We start from the raw sequence: 13,182 nt of genomic DNA on the forward strand, positions 1-13,182 counted from the left end.
GATGTGGTGGATTTCTGACTATGATGATGAATCATTCTAATTGAATTCTTCATGAACTAAGAAGACCCAAAAACATACTTCAAAATCAATTAGTTATTTAATTAAATAAACGATAAATTGATATTATATCAAATTGCAACTATTGTTTGAGAGTAATAATGTATCCAAACAATATCATTAGAAGTAAAGAAGAAAATAATATGGTTTATCTATTACGTTTTGATAAAGAATCAGCAAATTGTTGGTAGATTGGATCGTCTTCTAAAGTACCATTTAATTCATCAGAAATATCATCTGCAGGGAGTTTAGAGTTAATGCAGAGTTTAATATCAAGTTCTTTTTGTTGACCATTAGGTAAATAATAAGTGTGTTGGGTATATTTTCTACAAAACTTATCAAAAGAGTTTTGATCTATGAAATGAAATATTGCAGAACAAAAAATTGAATTTCTAATATAATAAGTTCATTATTTTGTATTTTGTTTTAATAAATTCTAAACAAACTCAGGTGCAATAAAATTATAATAATCAATAGAATTTGAAAATTCTTCATAAAGCTTATCTGCAATTGTCCTTCCATTAGAAGTAGGTATATTTTGGACGATAAGTTTCAAAGACTGTTGAACAGCCATGAATAACAATTATCAGTTCATCGCATTAAAAGAACCTAAACAAAAACTATAAAAAAACTATGAAATAATTAAAATTGAAGTAATTTGAAAAAGAAATTAAATAAAAATTAATTTAATATGAAAATAAAAAATAATGAACAAAACCATAACAACAACCAAATTGATCAAAACACTGATTTATTTTAGAAAAGAATACATTTTCCTTTCTTCTTTTCTTTCTTTGATTTTTTGTTATCTTCACTATTACTTTGTGACTCTTGTTGTGTTTGAGATGGAGCAGTTGTTGAAGGTGTAGCAGCAGTTTCTTCTTGTGAACTTTTAAGGAGTTCACTAGCGATAGAATTAAAAAGTTCAGTTACGTTAATATTATTTTGAGCTGAAGTTTCAAAGAATGGAATTTTCCATTCTTCAGCCAATTTCTTTGCTTCTTCATTTGGAATTTGTCTTTGTTCTTCTAAATCACATTTATTTCCTGCCATAACCATAATTGTTTTACGACCAGTTCTTAAACCAAGAATACTATCACGATGGTTCTTAAGAGCATGGAAACTATTTTTATTATCAATACTATAAACTAAGACAAATCCATCTCCTTTAATATAATATTGTTCTCTTAATGAAATATATTCTTCTTGACCAGCTGTATCAATAATTGACATTTTTACTGTTTGGTCTCCAACTTTAACATCAATTGAATAAGAGTCTTCGATTGTTGGATTATATTCAATATTAAATTCTCCTTTAACAAACAATAAACAAAGTGCTGATTTACCAACACTTCCTTCTCCAATAACAACAACTTGATAAGTTTTTTCAGTCATTTCTCTTTTGATTCTTTTTATTAAGTTCTTTTTGTTTTATTTTTTTTTTTTTAAACCCTTCACTTTTTTTCAGTTTTTTCTCTTCTTCGTTCTTCTTTTGTTCTTTTGATAAAAAAAGAATTTCTTTATATTCTATTTTTAATTGTCTCTTTTTATTTTATTTGTTAATTTTTTTAGTTTTTTTTCTATTTATTATAGTTTTTTTTTATGGTTGTATTTTTACTTTTTTCTTATTGTTATATTTTTAGAATTCTTTTAAAAAATGAATAACCCATTGTTATTGTTCATTTGAATGTCATCAGATTACTTTATTTCTCAAAACAATAAAATCTATCATTTTATAAACAAAAAAATTATTAATTTAATTTTTATAAATTAATAGAAAATAAAAATGCTTTATTCAATTTATTCTTCTTCAAGTTCTTCTTCTATTGAAAGAACAATTTTATTAAATGATTCTTTAATTGGTTTTACAAACTGAACTAAATCACTCATCATTTGTAAAGTAATACCTTCTACTTTTAACAAAAATTGAATTCTTTTTGTTAATAATTCAGCTTGTAATTGAAATTTCTTTTGTTGAAATTCAATTAATTCTTTTTTTTCTTTTTTATTATAACTATAAATGAAAAGATTTCTTAGTATTGTATGTGCGTCAATTTCAACTAATGAAGCTTCATATAATGGTGCTAATGTAGATGCAATATTTTTTCTATTATTAATAATATGAATGATAGTTTTATTTCTTTTTACTGCTTCTTTTACTCCAACATTTTGAAGATCATAATGAGTGATATAACTTAATGTCTCTTCATTAATATATTCATTTTTATCTTCAGTCGGGACATATGCTGTACACGTTTGTCCTGGTTTATGTTGATGGTCATTAGTAATTTGCATACAAACCCAACAAAAAAAACAATGACATTTATAACATGACATCCATTGACATCCACCATTCTTTTCAATAAATGTTTTACATGCTGGACATGGTCTAGAGTTTTTTCGAATCCATTTTAGATTTAATCCATCTTTTTGTATTAATTCTTGCCATTTTTTCCACATTGTACATGAAGCTGGTCTGTGGTTAATAGATCCACAAAGAAGACACATATTATTTTGACATGAACAAATAGCAGTTACAGCTCCACCAAAATATTCTCCTTTGTAATGTAATAATTTTCCACATTTTTCATTTGAACAATATTTACAAATTATCTCTTTATCTCTTTCTATAAAACTGCTAATAAGTAATTCACAATATTTATAGAAAGTATAATCATCAACTAATACTCTTACAATATCTATTGTAATACAACACTTACATCCAGAACTTAAACATTTTAAATTTCCTATTCCTTTACCATTTTCTTTCATACCAGTTAATATATATTCAATAATACATTCTTTACAAAATGAATGTCCACATCTATTAATAATCATTTCTTCTGGTAATTTATCTTCATAACAAACTTCACATGTCTCTATTTTTTCTTCTTCTTCAATTTTCTTTTCTCTTTCTATTTGAAGTTTTTTCCATGTTTTTTCTAATTCATTAAACCATATTTTTAAATCATTAGGTAATTGTATTGGATTGTTTATTGCTTCAATTATATCATTTTCACTTAAAACTCTTAAAGCTAAATCATAATAGAAATTTGGAGAAATACTTAATATTGGTGCTTTCATAAGAGTAGTTTTTGGTGGAAGAATTTTACCTCTAAATATTGATAAGTCATTTCTTAAATGTTCCACAACTCCAATTAAATTTTTATTAAGATATTCAAGTGCATTACTAATAATTCCATTATGTAATTGTAAAGCTCCAATAGAAATAACTCTATTAAAGTTTCTTCCCATTAAATTTAAAATACTTTCTTCTTCAAATGAATAACCACAATAATGAACAAATTTAAGAGATAAATAATCATTTGGAAAACATTGTTCTTTAGGAGCAAACAATTCTTTTGTTTTTTGTATATATCCATTTTTCTTTAAAAAATTATCATCATCAAAAAATTTTTCTTGGAGTTTTATTTTATTAAATCCAAAATCATACATTAATGATAAAACAATGGGTTCACTAACATCAAATAATTGTGAATTATCTTGAATCTCAGATAATATTATTTTTAAAGATTGTGTCTTTTCAAGACATTCGGTTTGACTTAACATTTTCTTACGATATGAAGAGATAGGTAATTTTGATATAATTTGTTTTGTTTCTTCATTCATAGTAACAATCATTTTTATTCAAATTAAACTTTTTATTTTTGAGTTTTAAATTACTTCAAATTTTTTTTTTTAATTTTTTTTTAAAAATTGTTATGACATTTAATATTTTTTGAGGATTAACTTCTTTTTTTATGAATTTTTATTCTTTTTTTTTTGTTAAGACTCAAAAAATAATATTATTATATTATTATAATTCTTTTTTAGTAAAATATAGTATAAATGAAATACATACGAATGAATTTATTTTAATTGAGAAAAAAGCATTCGCAAATGCTCTCTTCTTGTTTTGGTTGCATTTCCTTTAAATGCTGTAGAAAACATTGCAGTTCTTTCACCATTGACAGCTTTTGTTAAAATGAATTCTCTAGTAGATGGGTCATGCATAAAATGATTTGTTTTCATAAAAGGAGGGAATGGATTAACGGAGTCTTTACATCCAACAGTAATAGAATAACCATTATTATCTTCTGTATTAACATCTGGTTGTACAATAATAAATATATGATTAAATTGTGAAGTTAACCATTTAGGATCAAATTGATCTTTCCAATCATTACTTTGTTCTTTGAATATAATAACAACAACATCATTTCCAATATGTCTTTTCTTTTCTACTCTTTGAAGATCTCCAGGTTGTTCTGGTAATAAAGTAGAGACATGAAACATAATTTCATAACATAAATGTTGTGTAAAATAACTATAAATTCCTGTTGAACCACTTTTAACATCTAATCCTCCTCGATATTTATCAAATCCTTGTAATTCAATTTTTGTTCCAAGTAAATCTAAGAATTTATAAAAAGCAGGACAACCATCAGTATTTCCAAACATTTCATCTTCATCTGTTTGATGTGCTTTACAATATAATACTCCGAATTTATAATGTGTAATTGCTGACATTCGTTCAAATCTAACAATTTCATTTTCAAATTTCATTTTATCAGTAACTTTATAAAATTCTCCTCGTGTTAAATCTGGAAATGCTGGTTGAAATTCTTTTATTCTAATTAATTCATTTGGTAATAAACATCGTATATTACCTTTCTTACTCATTACAATTGCTCTTCTAAATCCTCCATTATTTCCTGGTATAATACTCATTGCTGTAGGTTCTTCAGTTAATATATAATGTTCAGCAGAAGGATTTCCACTAATATATCGTTCAAAGAATTGGAAATCAGATGTAATATCAACTATATGATATTCTTTAAGATCTGTATTTTGTGTACATGCTCCTTTTCCTATTTCAATACAATATCCATCTTCAATTGTTTTAGCAAAAATAAGACTTTGTTGTTCCCATCTATTTGGATATTTCATTTCCCATTTTTCTATTGGTACAACTGGACTACTCCATTCATCAAATAATAATTGCATTGTATTCATTTCATCAATCAATTTAAAATATTCTTCAGATGATGTAATATCTCTTTTATTTAACATTGTAATTGGTGGTGATAATGGAATTATTGCTTTTTCAGCTTTACCATCAAACCTAATCAAAGGATTCGTTTGATTTTCAATTGTTATATTAATAACTTTATTAAATTCAGTTGGTTCACTAATAACAAAATCACCTTCTTTGTTTTTATCTTTCTTTTTAAATATTGAAAACTTCTTTTTCTTTTCTTTTGAAGGAGTTTCATCTTTACAATGAGTTGTTTCTTTGATTGACCCTAATGAATCTGAATGTTGTGTAGTATCATTATTCTTATCTTGTTTAGTTTTACTCGTAATTGGTGGTGATAAATCAACATTTTGTTGATGAATATTAGGATTATGTGATCCATGTTTTGATTGTGATGTTCTTGTTGTTTCAAAAAGTTGTTTAGAGAAATTTTCAGAAGGTCTAGTATTTGACCAACCAGAAGAACGAGAGTGATTAGTATTTGATGGTTTTGGAGGAGGAGGTGGTGGTACATTTGATGAAGATGAAATTGTAGTAGAAGATGGTTGTGAACAATCTGAACTTTTTGAAGAAGAAAGTACATTAGTTTTTGGGGGAGGTGGTTTGGCTTTAGGTTTTTGAGGAACAGGAGGGGCAGTTGTAGGACGAGGATTATCAACTGATTGTTGTTGAGAAATATGAGTAGAAGAAATTTTTGAACGAGGGGAATCTGGTTTAGGTGGTAAATGATATGGTTTAGGTGGAAGAGGTGCAGGATTAATTGGTCGTGAAGATAAAGTAGATGAACGGGGAGGTGGTAAATCAGGTGGATTGATGGTACTTTCCATGATACAAAAATATTACTTTTCAGATGAACTTCAAAATATCGTTTTTTTCCTTTTTAAAACTTTTTTTCATTTTTCCCCGTTAGTTCTATTAGGATGATGATTGTTGGAATGAAGTATAGTTTATTATAGTTTTATTATAATATTTAAAATAATAAGAGAAGTAAAGTAACTGAATAAAAGAGATTTTGTTTTGTTATAGAAATATTGCAATAAGAATGAATTTCAAGATATTTAAGTCTCCAAACAGTTAGTATAAGAATAGAGAGTAAATGTTTTGATGTTAATGGCAAAATAAATAAACCAAAAAAAAAAAAGAAAACAATAAAAAAGAAAATAAGACTAATTTAAGGAATATAATAAAATGAAGAATAAAAACTAAATCGTAGTGATAAATTTAGCTTTTTAGCATTAAAAAAAAAAAGAATCAAAAACTATACTATTTGGTTTAACATTAAAAAACCAAAAATAACATAGTATCTCCAATGCTAATTAATAAAAATGATTTTAAGAATAACAATTATTTTTTTAATAATTTTATTAAGAATATTGTTATTATAAACATCTTATATTAATTTTTTTTATTAATGAAGTTATTAAATTGAATAATAATATTTTCTTTTTTTTTGTATTATTTGTTAAAAAAGAAAATATTCAAGAAGATTAAATAATTATAATTTATATTATAAAACTAAATTCAAAAACGTATTAAAAAATTTCAATTAAAAAAGAAATATAACAAACATTTATTAAATTGAATATTTAAAAAAATGTGTGGTTAAGGTTCAATAACTTTGTTATTAACAATTTGTAATTTTTGAGAAGCAGTTCTTATTTTTTGACTTGACATTACTTCACTTACAATGTTTTCTATTTTTTCTGATAATTCAGGAGTAATGTCATCAACCTTTCTTGTTCTTCTTTTTTGTTGTCCATTATTTAAAAGAAGTGATTCATATTCTTTTAATGTAACATAAAAATGATTGTTAATTTCTATTGTCCAACATGCTTTTTTAAATAATTCTTTAGCTGCGTTAACTGTAATTTGATACTTCTTTAATAAGTAAAATGTTAATAAACTTGCTGATCTACTTTTACCATATTTACAATGAAATAATACACTTTTTCCTTTATTTCTTATTTTTTCAACAAACGAATATGTTTGGTCAAAATAAGAATCAATTGGAATTATTCCATCGTCGTCAATAGGTATTCTTAAATATTCTTTATTTGTTATTCCTTGATAATCTTCTGGTTTAAAATTCTCATTTAATTGAGAATTATAATAACATGTTATATTCTTTGTACAATTTACAATACCTTCTACTTCCATTTCTTGTAACCAATTCAAGTTCATTGCTGTGAGTTGAGTTCCAATAAATACTCCAGGACATACCTCCACTCCTTTTCCATCTTTTCTTATTTTAAATTCTTTTTCTTGTCGTTCAAGTTCTTGTCTTGCAGCTTCATTTTCTTCTTCTTCTATTTTCTTTTGTAATAATTTCTGTTTTTCTTTTATTGCTTTTTTTCGAGCTTTCTCTTCTTCTTTTATTTTTTTCTTTTCTTCAATTAATTGTTTTCGTAGTCGTTCATTTCTTAATAATGCTGATTCACCATTTCTAGGTTTGACTGTAAAGAACAGATCCAATCCTTTCATTTTTTTAACCCTTTTAGTTTTATTTGATTGTTCCTTTATTGGTTTGCTTTCAATTCTCTTTTCTTGAATAGAATTTTGGTTAAACAATGAGCTAACTTTGAAGAAACGATCAATAGTCGATTGTTTACTCATAAGAAAGCTCTCAACACATTCATAGTTCAACTATTTTTTCTTTTCAATTTTTTATTCCTCAAAAAATAAAAAATAAATTAGTATTGTTCAAAAGTAAAATTTACTTGTTTCTATTTTTCTTAGAATAAACTAAGAAGAAGAATTGCTACAAAAAACGTAGAAAGGAGTGAAAAAGCTCCATTTTCATAAGTATCAGTTTGATCATCACCAGTGTCAAGACGAATATCTTTGAATAATAATTGGGTTGTTTTATCATTTCTACTTGCTCCTCTAGTAAAAATGATAGTAGCAACTTTATTATTTAAATTAAAATTATCTAATTTAATAGAAATATCTCTATCATTATTATGTTTAACTTTAACAGTATATCCATTAATAGCATTAATATCACCATAATTAAATAATGTGTTAAAGTCTTCATTAAATATCTTTATATTTAATGGAATATCATCAAGATCATCAAGATCATAACGAGTAGTAAATTTTAAAGTTTTATAATAATCATTTTTTCCAGAAACTTGGGTAGAAAGAGTATTATTTGAAGTAACAGCAAAATATTGTCCATCCAACATATTAACACCAATCCAACCATTTCCATTTTTTTGTACACAAGAAATACCACTTAAAAATGAGTAAAATAAAATATTTAATTAAAAGAATAAAAGGAACAAACATTTGATTTGGATTGACTATTCCAAAACCTTGTTCTAATGCCCCATCTTTATAGAAATAGACATTATCAGCTAAAGAATATATAATAAGAGTAAGTAATAAGATAATTTGCATTTGTATGATTGAATGAATTTTTTTGTTAAAACTTTGACTTAAATATAATTAACCTTTCGCAAACAACATTACAACACAATCTCATTTTGAAGAAGATTCAATCTTAATGATTAAGATTAGATTTATGAGAGAAGATTAGTCATCATTTAGCTTAATTAGAACTTTCGTTTTGGAAAATGCAAACGAATAAAATCACAGAAAAAAATAAAAATTCTGGTTATTCAACATCACTCAAAGCTGATTCTTTAATTTCAGCACCATCAAGAATTTCAGCTGAACCAGTTCTAACAACCTTCTCAAAATTGGATTTTTCAATAAACTGATCAATATAACGAGTAACCATCTTAACAACAGGATATTCACTAATCTTCTCATTATCAGCAGTCATAGCATTATTACTTATCTCACCCCATGGAATAATAATATCAGCTCTTTTGCTTTGAGGAGAAACCCACGTGTCATATGCTGGTTTAACAAATTTTTTATATTGGTCTAACACACTTTGTAATGTTCTTCCACGAAAATTCATATCTCGAATAATACGACGACCTAAACGAACGTCATCATCCGTTTCAACAAAAATTTTAAGATCAAAAAGTGATGCCATCTCCATTCCTTTGTAATTGTAAAAAGGATATAATCCTTCAAACATTACTACATCCCCAATTTCTACGTCTGTAAATTCACCAGTTCTACTGTTTGTTTTAAAATCATAAACAGGAATTTGAACTTTCTTTCTTTGTTTAACTCTTTTCATGGTTTTATAAATTAAGGGCCAATCAAAAGCATCTGGAGAATCAAAATTATAATCACTAACATGTTTGTTTTCTTCTTCAGTTAAATCTCTGTAGAAACAATCCTGAGATATAACAGCAACTTTTTGGAAATTTGGGTTTTTTGAAATGACATCACAAAATGTAGTTTTACCACTTGCAGTCCCACCACATACTGCAATTAACACAGGACTTGAATGTCTTTTACTTGAACTCATTGACTATTACAAGATTGAGTCATTCTAATTTCCCATCAAAATTAATTTGTTTAACTTAATAAAACCCTTGTATATTAACTTAATCACTTTTACAAATGTAAAAGAAAATTTTGTGTTATTATAATTGTGTTATATATATTTTTTGTTATTATGATTTGTGTTATTAATTAGGGTTTTTTTTTAAGTCAAAATTTCTCAGATGAAAAGTCAAAAATTTGATGTAGATAAAAAGATAGTTTGAAAGAATAATTTTTCTTCAAAACTCAAAAAGAAAGAAATAATAAGAAGCTTCCGTTAAGAAGAAAGTGTAAAACAAAAATACACATGAATTCCAAGGAAGTCAGATAATTTTATTATTTTCAAAAAGATTTCACTAGATTCATACAAAAAGAAACTAAGATAATAATAAATTTAATAATAATGAATAATAAAGGGACTTTGAGAGCAAAAAAAGAAAGTAAAATAAATAGAAATTCATTTCAGTCAAAGAAAGTAGTAGTTATTTGAGTAAAAACTCGGGCAAGGGCAAAGTTAATTTATAAAAAAAGAAAACTTAAAGGAAAAAGGTAAAGTGAAAAAAAGTGGCAAACAGATAAAAAATAGTAAAGAAATAGTTAGAAATATAATAAACGAATAAAAAATTTTTTCAAAAAAAGAAAAGAGGAACAAAGAATAATATATTCACTTTACTTCTTTTAAGTAAATTTAATTTTAAGTAATAAATTCAGAATGCAAAAACCAGAAACTAAAGTGAATTGTACTTCAACATTATTTTTTGCTCGTCTTGGAGCAATTAAACAACAAGAATTAAGACAATATTGCGAAAAGTTTGGAGATGTTAAAGATGTTACAATTATTACTGATTCAAAAACAATGAAAAGTAAAGGATGTGGATTTGTTAAATTTGTTAATCATGTTTCAGCTAAAAAATGTTTAGATGCAAGTCAAAAACATATTGATCCTTCTAAAAAAGGATGGGTTGTTGAATGGGCAAAATCTACTCAAATTAAAGAAATTGATTTAGATAAATTTACATTATATATAACGGGAATAACAAAAGAAATTTGTACTGAAGAAAAATTAAGAAATAAATTTAGTAAATATGGACAAATTGAAAGTATTACAATTCCTACTGTTAATGGAACAGTTCAATATGCATTTATTTGTTTCTCTACAACAGAAGCTGCTGCAAATGCATTAAATAATGAAAATGGAACTGATTGGGATGGAAATGTTCTTGTTGTAGAATATTCTGAAGCAACAGAAAGTAAACGGATTCGTAGACAAAAAGCATCAATGAAAAAATTAGGATTTCCTACTGATATGTTTCCTGTTATTTCACCAATTTGTTCTCCTATGATTTCAATGAATATGGGTTTTAATGATAATGAAGATAAGGAAAATAGTCCAACTAATAGTAGTGTAGATGATAATATGAGTTATATTCTTGGACAAAAGAAAGAAGAAGAACAACAAGAAGAAGAAAATATTGTTGGAGATGAAATTGCTGATGAAGATATTTTAGATATTCTTTTAAGTCATCCAACTACACCAATGAATTTCCCTGTTTCAAAGTCAGCATCACCATTTTGGGATATGGGATGTAGTGATGGAGAAGAAAATCCATCAGAAGAAAATCTTTCTATATTAAATGAATTAAGAAGTGCTAAAGATCAAAACGATGAAGAAACAGTTGCTACAGAAGTACCTCATTTTGTTCATTCCTTGTTGATGTGATATTGATCTCAAAGTTGATGAATTGATTAATATCTGAATATTTTAATTGATTTCACGCTCATGATTTTATTTCTATTTTTGTTAAAAAGTGATATTTTTGTTTGCGGAGTTTTTTATTTCTTGAATATAAAAAAACGAAGATTGTATCTTGAAATGGAGTAAATTCAAAGCATTATCTGATGGAAGAAGAACCAAATAAAACTAATTCAACGACTTTATCACTTGAAATAGCTGATATCTATACTTTTGTTGCTACATTATCTGAAGAAATTGAAACATTAAAAAATCAAAAAAATATATTACAAAAACAATTAGAAGATGTAATTAAAAATCCACCTCTTCAACAACCTTCTATTCAATTTAATTATTCAGATTTTTCAAAGCAATATAATGAAAGTATAACATCAATTCAAAAAGAAAGAGATATGATTGAAGTTGAATGCAAAGAACTTCAAAAACAAGTATTAGAATTAACAAATCAAAATTTAACATTCAAAGAAAATTTTTCTAATGATTTATCTTTCCTTCAAACTAAAGTTCAACAATTAGACATTCTGATTCAATCACTCATTTTAATACCAGAAACATTAATTAAAGAAGAAACAAATTCTGATCTAAATGAAGTTGAAAATATAAATAAAAATAATCAAATTATAAATGAACTTAAACAAAGTATATCAGATATTGATGTTTTGAAAACTGAAAATCAAACACTTAGAGAGAAAATTCAAACCTTAATTGTTCAAAATAATAAATTAAGTGAAGCTCTTGAAACTATAAAAAAGAAACAAGAAAATGAAAGAAAAATGTTTAATGAAAAAGAAAGTATTTATCAATTAGAGGCACAACAATGGAAAGAAAATACTGAACTTGAAAAGGAAAGTAAAGTTGTAGTAAGAAAATGTCAAAACATTCAAGACTGCTTGAATCTCCTAGTAAGTTCATGGAAAAATACTGAAAGTATGATTATAAATAATGTTAATATGGAAATAGAAAAAGAACTGAAAGAAGTTGATAAGGTCCAAGAAAATAAAATTGAACAACAACAAGATGAAAAAAAAGAAAATGAAGAAAAAGTACTATCACAAGGCTTAAATGAAAATAAACAAAACAATGAACAAACATCGAGTGACTCAGAAAAAAATAATAAAATAGATAATAACGAATTAAATGAAGAAAGTACCTCTATTAAAAATGAAAAGAAAGAAGAAGTAACTTCTCAATTAACAAACAAAAAATCTGATGTTATAGAAATTAGTGATGAGAGTAAAGTGGTAGATGATAATAATATGTCAGAAGAAAATCTTGAAAAAGTAGATTTATTGTAATTCAATTTAATCCATTTATTTTTTCAATTCTTTCATAAAGTTATTTTCTTTGTTTAATAATAATTGAAAAATGGTAATGTAATATTATTATTATTCTAACTAAATTAAAATAATAACTAAATTCTATTGAAAATATCAACCAAATAAATGAAACAATGTCATGAATAAAAGAGAATAGTTATTATTGTTTGTATTATAAGTAATACATAAATTGTATAATATAAATAATGTTCATTTAAATATAATACACATTTCTCTTAATAATTCTTTCAAAAAAAAGCAACAACAGTAATTGTTATAATTGATTCAGCATATGTTTTGTTTGTTTTAATTGAAGTACTAATGAAGTGAAAATGGAAAAGAAATTAAAAAACAAATAGAAACAAAGAATATATCACAATATATATACCAATATAATAGAAATAAAGAATAATGAAAAGGAGTTAGAAAAAATTAATAACCACAAATAAAATAAAAATGAAATAAATGAATTATTAATGACAAAACTCTATTCTTTTACACTCTATAATATAATTAAAAAAATTATAACTTAAGAATAATTTTTAATTATTATTTCTATTCATTATTTATTTATTGGCAATGAAAAAAAAACAAATAATTGAAAAAAGAAG

At 25.0% G+C, this 13,182-nt stretch overlaps 9 protein-coding genes across 9 annotated transcripts; 2 read left to right on the forward strand and 7 right to left on the reverse strand.

Annotated features, from left to right (window-relative positions):
• Positions 1–205: 205 nt before the first annotated feature.
• Positions 206–631, reverse strand: ENU1_131640 (hypothetical protein; the record flags this gene model as incomplete). The annotated part of the gene is made up of 2 exons (XM_008860078.1): positions 206–449; positions 504–631. The coding sequence occupies 2 exons, from the start codon at positions 629–631 to the stop codon at positions 206–208; spliced, it is 372 nt and encodes a 123-aa protein (XP_008858300.1).
• A 182-nt stretch (positions 632–813) lies between these two features.
• On the reverse strand, positions 814–1,452 carry ENU1_131650 (Ras family protein; the record flags this gene model as incomplete). Its single annotated transcript, XM_008860079.1, has 1 exon — positions 814–1,452. One exon carries the CDS (start codon positions 1,450–1,452, stop codon positions 814–816), a length of 639 nt encoding a protein of 212 aa, XP_008858301.1.
• Positions 1,453–1,857: 405 nt separating this feature from the next.
• Positions 1,858–3,699, reverse strand: ENU1_131660 (RING zinc finger protein, putative; the record flags this gene model as incomplete). The annotated part of the gene is made up of 1 exon (XM_008860080.1): positions 1,858–3,699. The coding sequence occupies one exon, from the start codon at positions 3,697–3,699 to the stop codon at positions 1,858–1,860; it is 1,842 nt and encodes a 613-aa protein (XP_008858302.1).
• A 228-nt stretch (positions 3,700–3,927) lies between these two features.
• ENU1_131670 (Rap/Ran GTPase-activating protein, putative) lies at positions 3,928–5,922 on the reverse strand (the record flags this gene model as incomplete). The annotated part of the gene is made up of 1 exon (XM_008860081.1): positions 3,928–5,922. The coding sequence occupies one exon, from the start codon at positions 5,920–5,922 to the stop codon at positions 3,928–3,930; it is 1,995 nt and encodes a 664-aa protein (XP_008858303.1).
• A 775-nt stretch (positions 5,923–6,697) lies between these two features.
• On the reverse strand, positions 6,698–7,708 carry ENU1_131680 (dual specificity protein phosphatase, putative; the record flags this gene model as incomplete). Its single annotated transcript, XM_008860082.1, has 1 exon — positions 6,698–7,708. One exon carries the CDS (start codon positions 7,706–7,708, stop codon positions 6,698–6,700), a length of 1,011 nt encoding a protein of 336 aa, XP_008858304.1.
• A 119-nt stretch (positions 7,709–7,827) lies between these two features.
• Positions 7,828–8,494, reverse strand: ENU1_131690 (hypothetical protein; the record flags this gene model as incomplete). The annotated part of the gene is made up of 2 exons (XM_008860083.1): positions 7,828–8,329; positions 8,382–8,494. The coding sequence occupies 2 exons, from the start codon at positions 8,492–8,494 to the stop codon at positions 7,828–7,830; spliced, it is 615 nt and encodes a 204-aa protein (XP_008858305.1).
• A 217-nt stretch (positions 8,495–8,711) lies between these two features.
• Positions 8,712–9,485, reverse strand: ENU1_131700 (phosphoribulokinase /uridine kinase family protein; the record flags this gene model as incomplete). Its single annotated transcript, XM_008860084.1, has 1 exon — positions 8,712–9,485. The coding sequence occupies one exon, from the start codon at positions 9,483–9,485 to the stop codon at positions 8,712–8,714; it is 774 nt and encodes a 257-aa protein (XP_008858306.1).
• Positions 9,486–10,214: 729 nt separating this feature from the next.
• On the forward strand, positions 10,215–11,222 carry ENU1_131710 (RNA recognition motif domain containing protein; the record flags this gene model as incomplete). Its single annotated transcript, XM_008860085.1, has 1 exon — positions 10,215–11,222. The coding sequence occupies one exon, from the start codon at positions 10,215–10,217 to the stop codon at positions 11,220–11,222; it is 1,008 nt and encodes a 335-aa protein (XP_008858307.1).
• A 179-nt stretch (positions 11,223–11,401) lies between these two features.
• On the forward strand, positions 11,402–12,550 carry ENU1_131720 (hypothetical protein; the record flags this gene model as incomplete). Its single annotated transcript, XM_008860086.1, has 1 exon — positions 11,402–12,550. One exon carries the CDS (start codon positions 11,402–11,404, stop codon positions 12,548–12,550), a length of 1,149 nt encoding a protein of 382 aa, XP_008858308.1.
• Positions 12,551–13,182: the final 632 nt, after the last annotated feature.

The sequence above is a fragment of the Entamoeba nuttalli genome, assembly GCF_000257125.1.
Source record: "Entamoeba nuttalli P19 unplaced genomic scaffold asmbl_5507, whole genome shotgun sequence".
NCBI classification, from domain to species: Eukaryota; Evosea; order Mastigamoebida; family Endamoebidae; genus Entamoeba; species Entamoeba nuttalli.